The following is a 22,267-nucleotide window of genomic DNA, read 5'->3' as shown; positions in this document are numbered from 1 at the left end:
TACTGGGACAGGACGCTGCATTCTGGGAGAGAAACAAGAGGTGAGAAAGAAATGCTAATCAATATAACAATAGTGGCCAGTGTTTAAAGAACAATAAATAAAGTCAATCTCCTGTGTGTGTGTGCGCGTTAACTGCAGATGAAACGGTGGGCATACTGAAGATGCAAACACAATTATATCACATTGTGCCCTGAGAGTAAGCATATGAGAAAAAGACAAATCCTTTTGTCTGCTGGGACTTCAGAATATCTTGAGGTGTCTTGATTCACCTCATATTTCCCATAATTCTGTTTCACAGTTTCATGTACTAATATACTGTAGACATGCTGTAAATTTCACATTGCAAAACTCCCTTCCCAGTCCACCCAGACCATTCATTACTGGTATACTGGTACTCCAGCATCCCTATTGCTCATACTATATAAGAGTAAGTGATATGAACAAACCTTTAACCCTAAGTAGTAAACTTCATTGTGTAAATTTTCCTACACCATTTGTACTACAAAATATGTATGCGGCATGCGGAGGAGATGTGTGCTTTAACACTAGCCATAACTAAATACCACAATAACAAAAATAAACACTTGAGCCTATAATCAGTCACCCAGAACCCCCTCAACTGCATACAGTAGCAACATGCTACTAACCACCTTCAAAACACCTTAGCAACTACCTTATAATACCCTAGCAACCCCTCAAAACTCCCTTACAGCCACAACAACCTAACAGCCCCCTAGTGATATCCTAGCAACCACCCAGAATGGCCTCAACATCATAGAAACCACTCAGAACATCTTAGCAACTACCAAGCAATACCCTATCAAACACCCTATAACAACCACAAGAACACTAGCAACCTCTTAAAAATGCCCTAGCAACCACATATAACTCCATAACAACCATGAGAACACTAGCAACCTCCTACCAATGCCCTTGCGACCACCAAGAAATCTTTAACAACGACACTAGCAACCTCCTAGCACTGCCCTAGCAACCACCCAGTACTCTGTAACAACCAGGAGAACACTTTAACAACCACCTAACAATGCCCTAGTAACCACCCAGCATTCCCAAACAACCACAATAACACTCTAGCAACCACCTAGCAATGCCCTAGCAATCACCCAGAACTCACTAAAAACCATGAGAACATTCTAGCAATGCCTTAACAACCACCCAAAACTCCCTAACAAGCACGAAAACCCTAGCAACAACCTAGCAATGACTTAGCAACCACCCATACCTCCCTAAAAACCACAAGAACACTCTAGTGACCACCTTGTTATATCCTAGCAACCACCCAGAACTCCCTAGCAACTGAACAATAACATCCTCAACATCATAGAAACCACTCAGAACACCTTAGCAACTACCAAGCAATACCCTATCAAACATCCAGAACCCATTAACCACCCAAAACTCCCTTACAATCACAATAACACTCTAGAAACCAGCTAGCAATAACCTATCAAACAACCAGAACTCCATAACAATGACGAGAACTCTCTAGTAACCACCTAACATTGACATAGCAACCACCCAGAACACCCTAGCAACCAAACAACAACATCCTAGCAATCACTCAGAACTCCCTAACAACCACAATAGCACTCTAGCAATGCCCTAGCAACCACTCAGAACATCATAGCAACTACTAAGCAATACCCTATCAAACATCCAGAACTGCATAATCCATCAAACATCCAAGAACACTAGCAACCTCCTAGCAATGCCTTAGCAACCACTCAGAACTCTGTAACAACCACAAGAACACTCGCAGCCTCCTGGCAATGCCCTAGCAACCACCCAGCACTCCATAAAATCCACGAGAACACTCTAGCAACCACCTATCAATGTTTTAGCAACCATCATAACTCCACAACAAACACAAAAACACTCTAGCCACCACCTAGCAATGCCCTAGCAACCACCAGAACTCCTTAACATCCACGAGAGCCCTTTAGCAACAACTCAGAATTCCCTTACAACCACAAGAACACACTAGCAACCACCTAGCAATGACCTAGCAACCACCCAGAACTCCTTAAAAACCACTAGAATACTCCAACAACCACCTAGTGATATCCTCGCAACAACCAAGGACACCTTAGCTCCGGACAACAACTTCCTAGCAACAACCACCCAGAACACCTTCAGCATCATAGAACCACTCAGAAAACTTTAACAACTACCAAGCAATACCCTATCAACCACCAGGACTCCCTAAAAACCACAAGAACACTCTAGTAACCACATAACAATGCCTTAACAACCACCCCAAATGCCCCAACAAACACTAAAACACTCTAGCAACCATCTCGCAATGCCCTAGAAACCACCCAGAGCTCCCTAAAAATCACAAGACCACTCTAGCAATCACCTAGTGATATCCTAGCAACCATCCAGAACACCCTCAACATCATAGAAACCACTCTGAAAACCTTAGCAACTGCAATACCCTATCAAACACCCAAAACTCTGTAACAACCATGAAAACACTTGCAACCTCCTAGCAATGCCCTAGCAACCACCCATAACTCCTTAACAACTATTTGTCATGATTATGACATCACGCTGAGCTCGTTAACATATGACTACCCAAATGTACATACTGTATCAACACCTATGCAGAATTCAGTACCTTGACCTGGCCTGATGAATGACACTCCACAGAAGTCATTTACATAGACACATCGTAAAGGTACAGCAGCAAACACAGCTTGTTTAATTCCAATGGTCAGAGAGAGGGTGGAAAAAGGTCAAACTAAATTAAAACCTTGACTAACATTACATAGTAAGTACATTTCAAGACTCCATAAAATGAATTTTGCCGTTTTCTTTCCTGTTTTGACCAATTTCCTAGTAAAACTTTTTGTTTATGTCACAGTTATGAACAATGATTTGCCTATTGCTATTGCCAGTCAAATATCTGTGTAGTGCAATATTTAAGATTCAATTATGGAGTAAAAGCCACAAAACTCATTTTTGATTTCAGAGAACAAAATAATGGTACTAATGTGTAGATTATGGCCCCTTTAAATGTTCTATTCTAGGCGCTTCCAGTAAAAGCAGAGAGTGGACTGAAGCTGGGACTGAAATGACTGTGGTTACTGCGAGGTCAAATATTCGACATTGCTGAGTAGACGCTGGGGGGTCGAAACCACTTTCATGCTTTCACATTGTCCTTTTTCTTTATTCTTCTTCTTCTCATGCCTCTTTCCTCTTTCTGTTTTCCTCAGAATGAAAAAGATATCTCTCACACAATCTGTGTCATTCTTCAAATTTGCTCTGTTGCAAAACCTAAGCTGAGTTCAGTATGTAGGCAGCATTTTTAGGCATAATGGCCATTATCCAGTTATAAATGCTGCCTTCTAAGATACCTTATTTTAACCTAATTCTAAGGCAGAATTGCACGTATCCTTTACGAACAAGGCGGTTCCAGAATGCATTGTGATGAGCACAGTAAGATGGATGAAGTGAGAGAAACAGACTATAAACATACTTCAAGTTCCTTCAATACCTAAACGTATCAATAAAAATAGTTCAATCCAATTAAAAATTAAATATTTACCCAATAATTCTCAGAATCAGAATGAGCTTTATTGTCAAGTATGCTTACACATACAAGGAATTTGTCTTGGTGACAGAAGCTTCCAGTGCAAAACAATACAACAACATGACAGAGATAATAAATAAAAAAATAGAATAAAAATAAAAAAGTGAATAGAAAATAAAGTATATATAGAAATACACAATAGGACAATATATATGTACAAATACAAATCTGTTATATACAGTGCAAGGGAATGTAATAGCAGAAGATAAATATGAATAGACTAAGGTAGATTTAAGGTAGAATGGTGAGGGGGTCAGTGTTGGGCTGTTCCTCCTAAAGTCCACTATCATCTCCACTGTTTTGAACGTGTTCAGCTCCAGGTTATTTTGACTGTACCAGTGAGCCAGTCGTTCACTCTCCCTTCTGTATTCAGACTCATCGTAATCTTGTATGTACCGGTATGTGTATTGTATTTCTGTTTATTAGAGTTTCGCCAAAGTCTCCCTAAGGCAAGTAAGGCCACTCGATGGTCATATTCGTAACAATCCGCCTATAAGTGGTCACGAAAATTAACATATCAGTCCATTTCCCAGAGCAGAATCGATTCCATCTATAGAGTCGATTCTTGATTCGCAATGCTTTTTGGGTTCTTTATGGAATCGATTCCCAGCCGTACTAAGCTAATCACAATGCTCAAATACGCATAAAAATAAATAGCACACACAAGTTGTGGGTAAAACTGGGTAGATATTTAATTAGACTGAAATATTTTATCAACACTTTTGCATATTTACTCTCTGCGCTACACGCAGGCGAGAGACTCGACTCACAACTGATTTCAAAACAGTTAGCCGTTAGCATGTTGCTAAGCTAACAGCACAATACTCTAACAAGCACAAATATACACAGAACAAACACATTTTGAGTAAAACTGAGAACCTTTTCAATTAAGTTGAACTATTTTTATTTGCATGTTTACTGTCTGCGCTACACAAATAATGCTCCTCATGTGAAGCGGATGAAAGACTCACAGTTGATTTCAAAAGAGTTTGACGTTTACATGTTCCTAAGCTAACAATGCAATACTTACACTTTTGCATTAAGCCTCAATATGTCAATATTAATAATCAATATGGATACTATTTATAATGCCTCTATTTTATTCACTGAGCTCAATAAAATACATTCTGGAATGGTCTTCTTCATGAAGTATACATGTGATGCTGGATTTGGAATATATATTATCTAATAAAGGAAACATAATGTTGCTAACTACCTATTCATACAGTTTTCACATCAGGAGAGTGCCTATGATGCCTAAAAATCCTGTCTATGTTGTCAGTTCACTAGGTTTAGGTTCTGTATCTTTCTATATTGATTTGTTTGGTCTTGTCTTGGGGTACCCGTGATATGTACAGTACACTGTAAAAAGTGAAATTATGCAGTTGTTATCTTAATGAGCTCTTTCTGACAGATCTGACACTCGAATTAAAATCCCTGCCAATGTGGTCAAGTTTATACAGTCACAGAAACAAATCCTATTGCCTGAATGAAACCAGTTCATTTAGATGTTAACACTTTTTTAAGTTACTTGATAAAACATTTTATTACAATGAATGGTGAAAAGTGAAGAACAATTAAACTGAAATTAATTTAAAAGATCTGATTAGTTGACAGAAGGATCGCTCACCTCTAGAAGAACATCTTGTGTATTATTTTTACTGGAAAGACATGAATTGAGACGAGGGTCCCAGTAACATCGCCACGCACTGCTCAAACAGCTTGTACACCTGGAGGAACACATTATTCACTGTTATATCTTACTCATGACAGGCCTGCTTACATCCCACATACAGACACTGCTGAAATACTGTTTTAAAAGGTCAAACGGTGCCACTGGAGGCAAACAGGACACTTTTACACACACACACACACACACACACACACACACATACACACACACACACACACACACACACACAAATGAGTGTCAGTGGAGCCGACAAAATTAGCGAACCATTCATTACAACGCTATCTCAAACAGATAGTGAGGCAGTGCTTATTTAAGATAAGTGCGTAAGACTTGTGTGTAAGTGTGTGTTTGACTCAGTGGGGTGCGACAGATGTTGCCGCAGATAGCATCTCTCATGACAGGGGTGAGTAATTTCTGATTGCGAGGGGCTGAAGTGTGTTTTGTGTTTTTTCTCTGGGGGCCCTGAATGTGTGTGTGTGTGTGTGTGTGAGAAAGTAACCAGACGCTTTAAAAGCCCTTATCAGACACAGATTCTTCTCGCACTGTTCTGTAACATGTCTCTCTGTTAAAACAACACCTATACTTCAAATCAACTGTAGACTTTCCCAAAACACACACCTACAGCATACACTCTTTCTACTTCAATTTCACTCACCATTTGCATTTCTCAATATGAAATGACACTGTAAAAATTGGTAACCTCCATTTGTTTCATTAAGTCTACCATTAAAATGAGTTTTGTTGGTGTGAGCTAAAGCATTCAGGTTAATTCATTGATAAATCATATTTTCACTTGAATGAAATCAGCTATTTTAGATGTTTCCACATTATAAATAAACTTTTTTCACTGCATGTTAAAATTCTTTGGCATTGTAAAATGTGTTTAGGACATTACGATTTCTTCCATTGTGTGAATGCAACGGTCACTGTTATCACTATAAAGTAGGGCTGCACAATTCATTGAAAAACTAATCGCAATTACGATTACGGCTGCCACTATTATTTAATTGTGAAAACCAGTGATTACAGCGTTTAATTTAAATCTTTAATGGGTTCTATTTACAACGTGTTTTTGTAGCGGTTGAGTATTCTAACCACATCACTATCATGTCCGTTGAGCAATGAAACTGCAATGGCCAATCAGAGCCGCTTAAAATAGTCCTCCGTCCTATCAGTAATGACAACTGATCCTAACGCGCAAGTCTGAATGGCCAGATGCTGTATGTTCCACCTCTGTTCGCGGTGGCACATGAAAATGAATACTGGAGAAACATCACTTGACACTTTAAAAGAAGCTGTAGCACAAGAGCGAAAAGCACTTTGTAATTATTCTGGATTCATTGCATATTGCACCGCTCGCTTTGAACGTATCTTAAATATCCTTCAAATGAGCAACAGGACAAAACTAAAACGATCCCGTTCTAATCAAGGCACAGACGCGGTGTAAATAATGAATTTATTATGCTGATTAGACAGCTTTGTTTTTAATGAGAGTTGAAATGCAGATCTCAAACAGTGTAAACCTGCAGTGAGCGACAGCAGTCATTGTAATGGGTAATTCATATCTGTGTACAATTTATTAATGTAATAACAGTTTTGTTTTGTCATGTTAATAAGTAGGCCAATGTGAACTTGATTTGTACAAAATAGCAATAAAATAATTCAGCTGAACTGTTCTAAGTGTGTTTTGGAGGTGTAGTCAACAAAGAATATGTCATGAATAGCATATTTCAGTAATCACCGTCATTGTTATTGCATCTGCTCTTATAAGACCCAGTTGTCACGCAGCTGGTATTGGTAGGTTTAACACTTTCACGAATCGCACAAACTCAGATCGCAAATGACTTTATAATTTCCAAAGTGCAACCACTGAGGTCAAAAATGATCCAACGATGATCTTACATGAACAAGATCACCATTGAAGATCTAACGGGACGAATGGTCCCCTGTCCCGCCACTAAAGGTCTTACTGAGCGCCATAACTTTGTGGTGAATATAAATCGGCTGTTAATAAGTTTGAATATTGAATATGTCATATTATTTACTGTACATGGACTAATCATTTAAGCAGTAATTAAGCAATACTTTTATATATTCTATAACATAGACATCCATTTAAAATACATTTTATTTGGCCTAACATTAACAAACATTATTACAATATAAAATACAATATAATGCTTAAAAGAAACTGGAGCGCAGCTTGTATCCACCGTTGAAATCTGCAACTCCAAAGAACCACACGTTTGCTTACTTTGTTAAAATTATTTTATTAATCATCGTGATTACAATATAAATTTTTGCTATAATCGTGCAGCCCTACTATAAAGGATCTTCACTTTTCACTTTTGAGTTTTTTTGTTAATTCTTTGGTTTAACAGTGTGTAAATAACAGTGATTTTCACTGTAATAAAATCGTCTAGGTTACGTATGTAACCTCCGTTCCCTGATGGAGGGAACGAAACGTTGTGTCAGAGAAGCGACACTAGGGGTCTCTCTTGAGCGCCAATATTCACCTCTGATCTATGAAAAAAGGCCAATGAGAGCCCCCGGACATACGGGTATTTAAGCGGCGCAAATACGGGAGTTCATTCAGGATTTTTCTGAGGAGCCGGAAATGGTCCGGCCACAACAGTGGCTCGGCTCAGCGACGTGGCAGGGGAGACACAATGTCTCGTTCCCTCCATCAGGGAACGGAGGTTACATACATAACCTAGACGTTCCCCTTCTGTCGCTCTCTCCACGTTGTGTCAGAGAAGCGACACTAGGGGTCCACTTAAAAAGTGCCATGCGCTGAGCCGTGTACGTGAACTGCTGATACAGGAGCGAGCAGGTATTCTTACGTGCAGGACGACCAACTGTATCAGGCTGCACGTACCTTTCCTCAATGCCCCATTCAAGCCGTCAGACTCCTTATCGTTACTCTGGAGGGGGGAACAAGGTGATGGGCGCCAACCTGGGAATGGGCCAGCCTGGCTGGGCCTCTTTTCTCTCTATGTTTCTCGCATAGAGCAACTACGGCCGGGGCCTTTACACGCATTGAGGGAAGGGGGTCTTAGCCCTTCTTTCAGGGCAGAGAAGACCCTGCGGAGGCCACACCTACCCGGCAGGGGAGGCAAAGTTTTAGTGGCAAATACATCAGATGGCCTAACTTAGGACCTATGTGGAAAAGTTGGTGCGGTGGTAGACCCAACCCCGTAGGGGGGATAGCGAACAGCACGGCGACCGAGGCAGCTGTAACTGCCTAAGCGAGACACGGGGGTCTGCTCGTGAGGGGAGAGTACCGTGGTATTACACACAGGGGGAGTCCGAACAGGAGGGCTTACCTGTGGAGCACCTATACCAGTACAGGGTAGCTTGAGGTACCCGCAGTGGCTTGGGTCGGCGAGTTCCTCCGCTGAACTGCGGACCCACGAGGGCTAGGGAGGAGTCAACCAGCGACCCAAAAGATGGGATCTCCTGGGAATGGAGGCGCACAGTTTTCCCTCGGTCGAGGGAAAGGGCGCTGGGCGCAAGCGATTCACCCGGTCAGATCGTCAGCGTTTTACCGAGTTCTACGGGCTCGGACCTGAGAAAACACGGGACGATACTAACTCAACTGGGAGATTATAGAATCTCGCAAAAGTGTTTGGTGTTGCCCAGCCCACTGCTCTACAGATGTCTGCTAGGGAGGTGCCCCTCCCCAGTGCCCACGAGGACGCAACACTCCTGGTGGAGTGAGCTCAAACCCGCAAGGGGGGGGCACGGCCTGGGTGTGATAAGCCAATGAAATGGCGTCGACAACCCAGTGGGCGAGTCTCTGTTTGGAGACAGCGTTCCCTTTCTGCTGTCCCCCGAAGCAGACAAAGAGCTGCTCAGAGCATCTAGTGCTCTGTGTGCGGTCCAGATAGATACGTAAAGCGCGTACTGGACACAGCAATGGAAGGGCTGAGTCTGCCTCCTCCCGGGGCAGCGCTTGCAGGTTCACTACCTGATCCCTGAAGGGTGTGGTAGGAACCTTGGGCACATAGCCCGGTCGCAGTCTTAGGATCACGAAAGTGTCTGCCGGACCGAACTCCAGGCAAGTGTCGATAACAGAGAACGCTTGCAGGTCCCCGACCCTCTTGATGGAGGCGAGCGCGATCAGCAGGGCGGTCTTGAGAGAGAGGGCCCTGAGTCCAGCTGAATCTAGCGGCTCGAAGGGGGGTCTCTGGAGGCCCGTGAGGACAACCGAGAGATCCCAGGAGGGGAACAGGTTAGGCCGGGAGGGAGTCAGCCTCCGGGCACCTTTTAGGAACCTGACAATTAAGAGCTTAATTGCTTACCAAGAGACTTGCCGTCTACTGTGTCGTGGTGAGCCGCGATGGCGGCGACATACACCTTGAGGGTGGAGGGGGACAGCCTCCTCTCCAGCCTCTCCTGTAGAAACACGAGCACTGACCTAACCGCGCACATCTGTGGGTCTTCGGCTCGGGAAGAACACCAGTCTGCGAACAGATGCCACTTTATGGCGTAAAGATGCCTGGTCGAAGGGGCTCTGGCTTGGTTGATAGTATCTATGACGGTCAGTGGTTGGCCGGCTAGATCTTCTGCGTCCCGTCCAGGGGCCAGACGTGGAGGATCCAGAGGTCTGGGTGCAGGAGCCAGAGCGTGCCCCGTCCCTGAGAAAGAAGATCCTTCCTCAGGGGAATTCGCCAGGGAGGGGCTGTCGTGAGGAGCGTGAGTTCCGAGAACCAAGTCCGGGTGGGCCAGTAGGGGGCCACCAGAGTGACTTGCTCCTCGTCCTCCCTGACCTTGCATAGCACCTGTGCAAGAAGGATCACTGGGGGAAAAGCGTACTTGCGCAGCCCCGCGGGCCAGCTGTGCGCCAGAGCATCTGCCCCGAGGAGACCTCTGTCAGGGCATACCAGAGCGGGCAGTGGGAGGTTTCCTGGGAGGCAAACAGGTCTACCTGGGCCTTGTCGAACCTGTCCCAAATCAGCTGAACCGACTGGGGGTGGAGCCTCCACTCTCCGCCGGGCAAGCTCTGTCTTGACAGCGCGTCCGCTACCGCATTGAGGTTGCCGGGGATGTGAGTGGCGCGCAGTGACTTCAGTCGCTGCTGGCTCCAAAGGAGGAGACGATGGGTGAGCTGTGACATGTGGAGGGAGCGTACTCCTGTAGGCTACCGCCGTGGTGCTGTCTGTCCTGACTAGGACGTGCTTGCCCCGAATTAATGGGAGAAACCTCTTCAGGGCAAGAAAAACAGCCAACAGCTCTAGGCAGTTGATGTGCCAGCGCAGCGGGCCTCGGTTCCACAGGCCTGCGGCTACGTGCCCGTTGGACACGGCGCCCCAACCCAGTTTGGAGGCGTCGTTCGTAACCAGAACGCGTCGGGACACCTGCTGCAAGGGTACTCCTGCCCTTAGAAAGCAGAGGTCTGTCCAGGGTTTGAAGGCTTGGCGGCAGGCAGTGGTAACTTTCACGTTGTGCTTCTCTGACACAACGTGGAGAGAGCGACAGAAGGGGAACAGCATAACATAAAGGCGCAAATACTATCATGATAAATAAATACTTTAGAATTGAAATATCTGCATTATGATTAAGAGGCTGTGTGAGGAGCATGCGCTGGTGCTGGTGTTTCAGACACTGTATTCACATGACAGTGATGTAAGATGATGTGAAGTTAAACATTACAGCAGCTCTCATGTGCTCTGAGCTTATTATCACATTCATCAAATGTGTCAGATCGCACATCTTTAGATGCCCACATGTAAATGAACTCACACAAGCACACCTAATAATAATGCTGTATATCAACACCTTGAAATAGTTCTTTCCATGTACAGTAACTGTTGAATAATGGACATGTTTTTTTTGCACATGTTTGCACGTGCACTTTATATAGGTATATATAGGTATTTTATATAGGTATTTTATTTCGTTGTGTAGTCTCATGTGGTCCTGTGTTGGTCCTTTGTTGTTTTTATGTAGCACCATGGTCCTGGAGGAACGTTGTCTCGTTTTGCTGTGTACTGTACTAACTGTATATGGTTGAAACGACAATAAAAACCACTTGACTTGACTTGAATCACATTATACCTGAATAATGCTGAATAAAAAGATATTTTACACAATCAATAACATTCAAACAGAGCTCATTCGATAAGATTTAGATGTGTGTGTGAGTGTGTGCGTGTGTGTGTGTATGTGAGTGTGTGTATATGTGAGCGTGTATTTATCACTTTGTGGGGACCAAATGTCCCCATAAGGATAGTAAAACCCGAAATTTTTGACCTTGTGGGGACATTTTGTCAGTCCCCATGAGGAAAACAGCTTATAAATCATACTAAATTATGTTTTTTGAAAATGTAAAAATGCAGAAAGTTTTCTGTTAGGGTTAGGTTTAGGGGTAGGGTTAGGTTTAGGGGATAGAATATAAAGTTTGTACAGTATAAAAACCATTATGTCTATGGGAAGTCCCCATAAAACATGGAAACACAACATGTGTGTATGTGTGTGTGTTAGTGTGTGTGTGTGTGTGTGCATGTGTGTCTGTGCGTGTGTGTATGTGCGTGTGTGTATGTGTGTGTGTGTGCGCATGTACATCAGTTAGTTTGTATCCACTCACGCAGTTTTGAAGTAAATCTGTCCCGTCCGTTCACACTCATAAATGTTGAAGCTTCCAGAAACCACAGCAATGCCATTAACCCTGATCGCCACGGGAACAGTGATGTGATCTAAATAGACACCAATTCAACTCAAATACAATTCAACTGAATATGACAAAGAAAGCTCTGGATTGAAACATTAAAAACTGAATTTAAAAAGAAAACTTTCAGTGATTATCTCGGGGCCGACCAACCAAACATATTCCAAAAGTCATAAAACATGATGAAGACTCTCCAGTCTACACTCATTTCTGACTTTTGGTATGTCGTGCAGTGCACTGACTACAACAGTCTTTGAAACGGTTCATTTAACATCATAAAATGGATAATTCACATCCTGGATGTTATTGTTCACAGCGTTTTACAGCAATATTCTCGCAACGAAAATAATGAATGTTTTAAATGTATTAATATGATATTCGTGTTGTTAATTGTACTTACATTTAAAGTACCTGCATTAAATTAAATCTGCGGTTAAACTGTTAAACTCCTAACCCTAACCCTAACCCTAAACCTAATCCTACCTGTACTCAACCTCAGTAGCAGTAAACATGAATCATGTGAGAATTTAGCAGAAAAACATGTAGTTACACAATATGTATTTTAATGTTAGTACTTAGTAGTTAAAACAGTGGTTCTTAAACCTGTCCTGGAGGCCCTTAAACACTACACATGTTGGATGTCTCCTCAATCAAACACACCTGATTCAACATCTCTTTAGTGGAGACTCCAAGACTTGAACTGGGTGTGTCAGAAAAGGAAGGGGTCTACATGACCGGTTTGAGAATCACTGAGTTCAAGACACCTACTCTAAAGTGGAACTGAAATATGTGTGACCCAAAAACAAATTACCTATAACTGTAATCTAATTACAAGAATGTTACATATAATGTGTTACACTACCTTTGGACTAAAAAGTAATTAGATTACAGGAAATAATTATTTTGTAATCAGATTACACCCAACACTGATTTGACATACTACCACCTGTACATCTAGTTACTGTATATATCACTGCACAGTCTCCATAATGTACATGTCAGGGACTATATCTTCTAGCAGTAGAATAACAATTCATTTACTTAATAAACTAATATTTTAATGGAAATTAGCTCCCAAGCATTTTTAATATGTAGTAACCATTTTATTAAAGCAATAACACACTCAATGCTGCACCTTATATACATATAACTAAATATAATTAAAAGATGATAATTGGCACTTCAAATCTACGAAGCGCTCTTGAATGTTGCTAAATCATATGCATGTTTGTTGACACTTGTGCTTGTATGTACCTTTGCCTGAAGGGATTGTGGGGTACATGTGAGGCGGGGGCAGAGGGCACGTCTGGATTTGAGTCATGCCATAGTCCAGATGAACAGTGGCATTCGTGGTTATACCAACACCATAATCACACTGCACACTGAGACCCTGCAGATCCGGGACACTTCCATTTATCAGAATACCCACATCCTGACAAACACAGAAAGAGAGAGTGACTTACTTTTAATGCTACTTCTCATTTTCTTCATTTCTTATTTTAATGACATATGCATCAGAGTGAATCTCATGAAACCTGTCAAGATCAGGCCTGGGTCATATTTCACCCCAATATATATTTATAATCTATCCATCCATCCATCCATTCATCTATATATATATATATATATATATATATATATATATATATATATATATATATATATATATATATATATTAAGAAAATGAAGGGATCATTAAGACATTAGGCACTGTGACATTATTATAATGACTATTATGCACATTTTCCACATTCTCATTACCCTAATACATAAGATTCTCATTTTTCATTACTATAATGTGAAAAAAAAGTTGTTTAGATTAAGTATTTATACAGTACATCATGTTAGTACTCTATAGATATATGCATTGTTTTAATGCCTTTAATTTATGCTGATTTACATTCAGATATTGTATCAGACGTTTGTGTTACTGTGATACACTGCTCAATTCAGGGGCCTCACTAGACCCTGAGTTTGAGTTTTAACAACACAGTTTAACCGAAAACACAAATCCGATGCATGCACGCAGAAATCCAGGTCCGTGCTGGGTGCCCCAGTGGCGCTTCATAGAACCAAAGCCACTGCAGCGCACACAGCCACACACAAGTCCAGGGGCGGTTGCACCAGCTGTACGTATGTTACAACTTATCCTAGTTGTGGCGTAAATGGGCAATAAGTCTCAATTTAAATATTTGAGCGTTGCACATTTAAACGTAGGTAGAGCGTAACCCTACATATAAACAAAATATTTACGGAAGCCTCCGACCAGAAGTAAAGGATGAAATAAAAAAGTAGACTCATTTAATGGCATCAATGAGCTCAAGTTTTGTGTGACAGGCGTCAATAATTTCGACATATATGATGATGTTGACATTTACACTCGTTTACATTTACAAGAGAGAGAAAGAAACATGCTTTTAAGCGGCTCTTCAGCATGAAACGTCCGGTGTCAAGTGTCAACATACATGAAATATAGAAAATATTAAAATTAATAAATGTCTATTTTTCCAGCCTGTTGTATTAGCATTTATTTATCACCTCTTATTTATTTTAGATACAGGTTATATATGTTGTTATTTACACAGGGCAAATATACTATTTAAGAAATCAACTTTTATTACGTATCTTATTTTAATGGAGATATCATTTATTACAGCTGACAGTTACACGAGCAGACAAGGTTTCAACATCAACCGTAGCAAGATAAAACTGAAATTCACTGATTTTAAACACTTCTGTGTATAAATTTGAAGGTTGTTTATTGGATCAATACAGGTAAACATCATATTATGCGACTACGCATCACTTTATGGAGAGTTTACAACCGACTAGTTAAGTCTTGCCTTAAGAACAGGTGGTGCAACCAAATTAAGCACTGACTTACAAACGACCTACTCAGCCCTTAATGTGAACTTTACCTCCTAACTTAAGTGAGAACTTACGCACAGCTGGCGCAACCCTGCCCAGGTGTCGGCACACAAGTCAGAATTGATGTAGACGATGAAAACATGATGAAACTAAAGTACGTTTCTAAATAATGGTCTTGACATACATTATCATATGTATCACAGGCTCCTGTATACAGATGGACATCAGAAAATTATTTGGACGAAGCAGGGACAGGAAAGCAGAAAGGAGAGATGAGTTTGAGGGAGGTAAACAAACTACATGATAAACAAACTACATCCTCAGAGTCAGAGTCAGGTTTCAGACATCAGATGAAAAAGCATCAAGTCTCAGGAAAACCTCAGAAGAAATGTAGAAAATAAACACATTGCTGTGTTGTGTAGTACTGTCTTTGATTGTGATAACATTCAATCAATCTTTCGGATATTAAATTAATTTAATTCACTAGCGCTAGTTTAGGACACAACATAAACAGATGTCAGTAACTATGGCTGCTGTGTGCTAATTACCTAGCGACTAAAAAGGACTATTGTTTGGCTTGTTTTGAGTTGTTGTTGCAAGTAAACTTAATGACATTCAAACGTCAGTTTAAACTTAGACCAATTATGTTAGCTAGCTAGTTATTAATTTATAGAAACGACTCTTCTGCATTTATAAAGTTAGAGATAGCTCAGCTAGTTTCGCAAGCTAGCAACCAAACTCAGCCAGTTTAGCGACCAAATCTGCCTAGCGACCTCCTCTCTGCTCATTCTGAGAACATTTTGTCTAAAGCCGTTTCATCTGAGGCCATTTTGCCTGACGTTGGATAATGCAGTTCCATAGACTTACTTGACAGAGGTTTTCCTGACGTGTAATATGTGATATAGAAGAATGCAATGTTTTCTCCGGTTTTGTTATTTGCAGATACAGTATATACATTTTATGCCGTAAAACATGTTGACAATGTTCATGTACAGTATGTTGAAGATACTTAAAGAAATATTTTCATAAAGATTAATATCTCTACATGTTTGCCTTTCCCAGTACTTGTTGCAGTGTAGGAATAGTGGGTTAAGCAAAGTTTTGTATAGTGCACTGTGTTGCTTTCAAGAAAAAAGGATATGAGTAAAGGGGGGCCTGTGCCCCAGTAGACCTTTATGTCTAGCAACGCCCCTGGCTCAATTGTCATAAAATGAATCTTAAATCTAAAAGCTTTTCTTTAAGTAAATGAAATATAAGTGACGTGTATGAATGTGAATGAATGAGTTAATGAAAGTGACACAGACAGTTGCAATGGGTTTATGTTATAAACTCTAATTTGCTTATACTTGTACTGTAAGTGACTGAAGAATACTGAGGTCATGAAATCATCAGCTAGCTCTCATTCCACAGACATTCATCTAGCAAAGCAAATCTGTGCTATCACATGCCACGTTGAGCTCTATTGTAATCAGGATGATAGACTTCCTGACAGTGGCACCTGCTTCCTGTTTCCTGTTTGGTCTGAATGGTCATTTCCTCTGGCCCAGAATAATCAACAGCTGGGAGATTCATCTCATTAGTCCAAATATACTCTACACAACAGTTTTGCATGGAATCAAATACAAGAGCAGAACATTGTTTGCAGTTTTCTGGTTTGAGGAATTTAAATGGAAAAACAAAACACAGGAGTCTGGCAATCTGAGCTGGGTAATCTTGGTACCTTGATTGGTACAGTATCTTGATTATAAATGTAAACAGGACAATTCCCCATCTTGCAGGTCAGTTCTGAGACTACCACGACCTGGAACACTTTACTGAGACTGCACAGCATCATTCCACAAGCCATCAGTTAGTGTTATTTTAACATATTTATTTTTATTCTGTTCAATAACTACATTTATGTTGAAGAACTACACTACCCATGATCCTGCAACCAATTAGAGAATCACTGCGAACAAACCACGGCAAAAGAGCTCTGCAGCAACCATAATCATGATATATGTTTGTAAATATCTGAATATTTTAATATCTAAACTTAAAATGTTGTGTTTCTATACTTATAATCTGGGGCGATTCTAGGATTTCAATTTTAGGGGGGCTCAGCCCCCAATGACACTGTAAGATGTGCACATTTAATGTATTTCACTCTGTTGCAAAGACAGTGTTTTAAACTCACCAACTAATATTCATTCAGAATATTGTCATTTTCTATAATAAACACACTTATAAAGTTATAAAAATAACTGAAACAATTAAAATAATTTTAAGAATATTTGTTTTACTCTCTTCTTACTTATCATTAACAAAAAATTGTAGAACATGAATCAATTATTAGTAAATAATTAATCATTTTGTGGAGTGATAAATCTCCAGATGATGTTTCTCTGTATGTTATTAACTTGTGACTCAAGTCTCTTGAATTTGCTCAAAATAGAAAATCACCCAGAAAAGATATTTTAACCTTAAAATGTAAATAAATTCATTTTCAAATTTGTTCACTTTTACGACAGTAGATGGAAACAAATGAATGTCTTTTACGTGTTTCGAGAGAGTCAATAAACCATTGATAAAGCACCGAACCGTCTAATTATACTCTATTATAATCTGTGTGTTTATTAAGAGACTTCAGCAGAGTGTTTAAGCATCATAAGCATTTTCCAAAAGAAATGACAACAAAGTATATCTTTCATTTAGTAAACTGCAGTGCATGACTATCAAGCTATACAAAAGAGACAACAATATAAGCCTAAAAATAATGAAATGTTTGAATTATGTCCTGATGTCATTGTAATGTCATCAGTCACTTTGATTCTTAATTCATCGTGTAATTTTCTCTCCTTGTTAAACGAGATTACCAAACTTAATGAACGATATGCCTCCTCTCCTTCAGTCGGTCAACAGATCCTGATCCTCACTCGTTCATGAATGGAAAGGGGCGTATTCGTTCAGTGGGTCAAACCAGTGATATGCTCCTCCACAGCCAGCACTCAAATGTTATTGGCTCATGCTATAGTTGGTCTTTACAGGTAGGACACCAAAGTAGTCTCGCGCTGGTAAACACTTCAAAATGCTGTTTAAAAGATTTGTGTGCTGATTGCTAAAGTCATAGAATTTTAGGGGGGCTGAAGCCCTATTAAACAGGGTCTAGCAACGGCTATGCTTATAATCAACAACATTAAATCAATTGTTTTTGGAACTGTCTAATGAGTTAACGTATGCAATTTATTAAAAAAGTTTAACTTGTGATTAACGCATTTACAGTTAATACTTCACTTGTGTGAAGGGCGGAACCTTTGTAATAATTCCACCCGGAGTCATTACACTGACACACACTTCACAAACAGACACAGTGCCAGAGCCCTTCTACCAATATGTACCTACAAGCAAAGCATAAAATAACATAATGCGGTTGTCCAATAGACGATGACACTCTGATGCGAATCATGAACGCAGCTTCACGATTGCTATAGGAAAGCAGATAGCCACAGTCTACCGGCAGATTAATATTGTGGAGGATGAGAGTTTAAGAGATTTAATGCCTATTGTAATGAATATGTAACCTATTGGGAGACTAGTTCTTTTAATTAGTGAAACTCCCACATAGACTTTGAGAAACATTTAATGTTACTTGAATTGGTATTATTTTAGTGCATATCATGTGGAAGGCTGTGTTTGGAAAATGTTAATAAAGCATTATATTGTTACATATTGGTTTTTTTCTTTCCTAAGATGAAAATAAGTTAATTTTGAAGACGCTAAGTACACAGTCTTGTATCTTTGTCTTTTTGTTTGATTTTCAAATATTTTTGGTTTCAAATCAAAGTTTGTAATATTTTGATTTAGCTCGGAGATGGTCGGTTTGGTTCATGGATTATAACTCTTTTAAGAAGGATTTGATGAAAGCCCTATGGAAAAAAAGATTGATAAAAATACCAATACAGCTGAAAAAGTGGACGCAGTGCGCTCTATAGGTGAGAAATCACAAGCGTCTCAGTGACATACCTACGCTCTAAAAACAGTAAACAAGCTTTTTTAGCCAAAAAGAAAACTATCCAATCATTGTGCTAAATGGCTGACATCATTTACAGCACCTTGAAGTTTAATTGTTTGAATGATAGTTTTGTTCTGAAATGTCCAGCAGTAGTGCAGCTGTTCATGTAACTGTCCCATCAGTGTTGTTGAAAGACCTGTTTCAGACATTTATCATGTACAGGTGATGTGCGTGTGTGTGTGTGTGTGTGTGTGTGTGTGTGTGTGTGTGTGTGTGTGTGTGTGTGTGTGTGTGTGTGTGAGCATGTATTTATCACTTTGTGGGGACCAAATGTCCCCATAAGGATAGTAAAACCCGAAATGTTTGACCTTGTGGGGACATTTTGTCGGTCCCCTTGAGGAAAACAGCTTATAAATCATACTAAATTATGTTTTTTGAAAATGTAAAAATGCAGAATGTTTTCTGTGAGGCTTAGGTTTAGGGGTAGGGTTAGGTTTAGGGGATAGAATATAAAGTTTGTACAGTATAAAAACGTTTGATTACGTATGTAACCTCCGTTCCCCGAGGGAGGGAACGACACGTTGTGTCGGAGAAGCGACACTAGGGGTCTCTCTTGAGCGCCGATATCCACCTCTGATCTATGAAAAAAGGCCAATGAGAGTTGGCAGCGGTATTTGCATGTCCGCCCCGGACATACGGGTATTTAAGCGGCGCAAATACGGGAGTTCATTCAGGATTTTTCTGAGGAGCCGGAAATGGTCCGGCCACAACAGTGGCTCGGTTCAGCGACATGGCGGAGGAAAGACACAACGTGTCGTTCCCTCCCTCGGGGAACGGAGGTTACATACGTAACCAAACGTTTCCCTTCTGTCGCTCTCTCCACGTTGTGTCGGAGAAGCGACACTAAGGGACCCATTCCAATCTTGCCATGCGCTGAACCGTGTACGTGAACCGCCAATACAGAGGCGGGCAGGGATTTCATCCAGTGCCGCGCATTGTCTGTACCTGGCTGCACGTACCCTTCCCCAGTGCCCCATAAGAACATCAGAATCCTTCTAGTTACCCTGAGAGGGGAACAAGGCGATGTTTGCCAACATGGGAACGGGCCAGCCTGGCTGGACCTCTTTTCTCTCTATGTTTCTCGCATAGAGCAATCACGGCCGGGGCCCTTACACGCATATAGGGAAGGGGGTCTTACCCAGACCCTGCGGAGACCACACCTGCCCTTTTTCTTGGGGAGGAAAAGTGGTAGACACGTCACACGGCCGTCTTAGGGCTCGTGTGGAAAGTATGGTGCGGTGGTAGATCCAGCCTCGAAAGGGGGGAGTTGCTACAGCATGGCGACCGGGGCAGCTGTAACTGCCTAAGGGAGACACGGGGGTCCACTCGTAAGGGGACAGAACCGTGGAATTACACACAGGGGGAGTCCAAGCAGGAGGCCTTACCTGTGGAGCACCTATACCAGTACAGGGTAGCCATCAGGGTACCCGCAGTGGCTTGGGTCGGCGAGTTCCTCAGCTGAACCGCGGACCCGGAGGGCTGGGGAGGAATCGACCAGGGTCCCGACTCGGAGTGGGGTGACAAAACACGAGACGCAACCGACTCAACGCGGAGGTTGTAAAACCTGTCTGCTAGGGAAGTGCCCTTGGCCAGTGCCCACGAGGACGCAACACCCCTTGTTGAGTGAGCTCGGACCCGCAAGGTTAGGGGCACGGCCTGGGTGTGATAAGCCAGTGAGATGGCATCGACAACCCAGTGGGCGAGCCTCTGTTTGGAGACGGCATTCCCTTTCTGCCGTCCCCCAAAGCAGACAAAGAGCTACTCAGAGCGTCTGGTGCTCTGTGTGCGGTCCAGGTAAATGCGCAGGGTGCGCACTGGACATAGCAACGAAAGGGCTGGGTCTGCCTCCTCCCGAGGCAGCGCTTGCAGGTTCACTACCTGATCTCAGAAGGGTGTGGTAGGAACCTTGGGCACATAGCCTGGTCGCGGTCTTAGGATCACAGACGTATCTGCCGGACCGAACTCCAGGCAAGTGTCGCTGACAGAGAACGCTTGCAGGTCCCCGACCCTCTTGATAGAGGCGAGCGCGATCAGAAGGGCCGTCTTAAGAGAGAGGGCCCTGAGTCCAATTGATTCAAGCGGCTCGAAGGGAGGTCTCTGGAGTCCTGCCAAGACTACCGAGAGATCCCAGGAGGGAACTAGGCCTGGCCGGGAGGGATTCAACCTCCGGGCGCCTCTCAGGAACCTGAGGATCAAGTTGTGCTTACCCAAAGACATACCGTCTACAGGATCGTGGTGGGCGGCAATGGCGGCAACATACACCTTGAGGGTGGACGGGGACAGCCTCCTGTCCAGCCTCTCCTGTAGGAACAGGAGCACTGACTCGATCGCGCATCTCTGCGGGTCTTCAGTTCGGGAAGAACACCAATCTGTGAACAAACGGCACTTTAGGGCGTAAAGGTGCCTGGTAGAGGGGGCTCTGGCTTGGTTGATTGTATTCACAATGGTCACCGGTAAGCTGGCTAGCTCTTCCGCATCCCGTCCAGGGACCAGACATGGAGGTTCCAGAGGTCTGGGCGCGGGTGCCAGAGCGTGCCCCGTCCCTGAGAGAGGAGGTCCTTTTTCAGGGGAATTCGCCAGGGAGGAGCTGTCGCGAGAAGCCTGAGTTCAGAGAACCAAGTCCGAGTGGGCCAGTAGGGGGCCACTAACGTGACTTGCTCCTCGTCCTCCCTGACCTTGCACAGCACTGGTGCAAGAAGGCTCACTGGGGGAAATGCGTACTTGCGCAGCCCCGAGGGCCAGCTGTGTGCCAGCGAGTCTGTCCTGAGAGGAGCCTCTGTTAGGGCGTACCAGAGCGGGCAGTGGGAGGTTTCCTGGGAGGCAAACAGGTCTACCTGGGCCTTGCCAAACCGTTCCCAAATCAGCTGGACCGACTGGGGGTGAAGCCTCCACTCCCCGCCGGGCAGGCGTTGTCGTGATAGCGCGTCCGCTACGATGTTGAGCTTGCCGGGGATGTGAGTGGCACGCAGCGACTTGAGTCGCTGCTGGCTCCATAGGAGGAGACGGCGGGCGAGTTGTGACATGTGGCGGGAGCGTATGCCACCTTACCGATTTATGTACGCCACCACCGTGGTGCTGTCCGATCTCACGAGGAGCTGCGTGCCCACTGCACACGGCACCCCACCCAGACCGGGAGGCGTCGGTTGTGACCAGAACGCGTCGGGACACCTGCTGCAGGGGCACAGAAAAATCGTAAATTTTTCTGCATAAAAAGCAGAAGTCTGTCCAGGGTCGGAGTGTTTTGAGGCAGGCGGGGGTGATCCTTACCCGATGCGTGCCGTGGTGCCATGCTTGTCTCGGGACTCAAGTCTGGAGCCAGTGCTGGAGTGGTCTCATATGCATCAACCCCAGCGGCGCGACCGCCGCGG

The 22,267-nt window shown here is 42.7% G+C and overlaps 1 protein-coding gene across 1 annotated transcript in view; it reads right to left on the bottom strand.

The window, feature by feature from the left end:
- Window positions 1-22,267, bottom strand: part of LOC127620632 (plexin-D1-like) — a 108,533-nt gene that overhangs the window by 56,709 nt on the left and 29,557 nt on the right. Inside the window, exons 6-9 of the mRNA XM_052093822.1 lie at window positions 13,234-13,411; window positions 11,899-12,007; window positions 5,247-5,346; window positions 1-22 (exon numbers count right to left, since the gene is read on the bottom strand). The exon at window positions 1-22 is cut by the window's left edge and continues 77 nt beyond it. Coding sequence (XP_051949782.1) covers window positions 1-22; window positions 5,247-5,346; window positions 11,899-12,007; window positions 13,234-13,411 — 409 coding nt within the window. The remainder of the gene's footprint in view (window positions 23-5,246; window positions 5,347-11,898; window positions 12,008-13,233; window positions 13,412-22,267) is intronic.

Source organism: Xyrauchen texanus, chromosome 27 (genome assembly GCF_025860055.1).
Source record: "Xyrauchen texanus isolate HMW12.3.18 chromosome 27, RBS_HiC_50CHRs, whole genome shotgun sequence".
NCBI lineage: Eukaryota > Metazoa > Chordata > Actinopteri > Cypriniformes > Catostomidae > Xyrauchen > Xyrauchen texanus.
The sequence above is the reverse complement of the archived record's forward strand: the minus strand, read 5'-3'. Positions and strand labels throughout refer to the sequence as shown.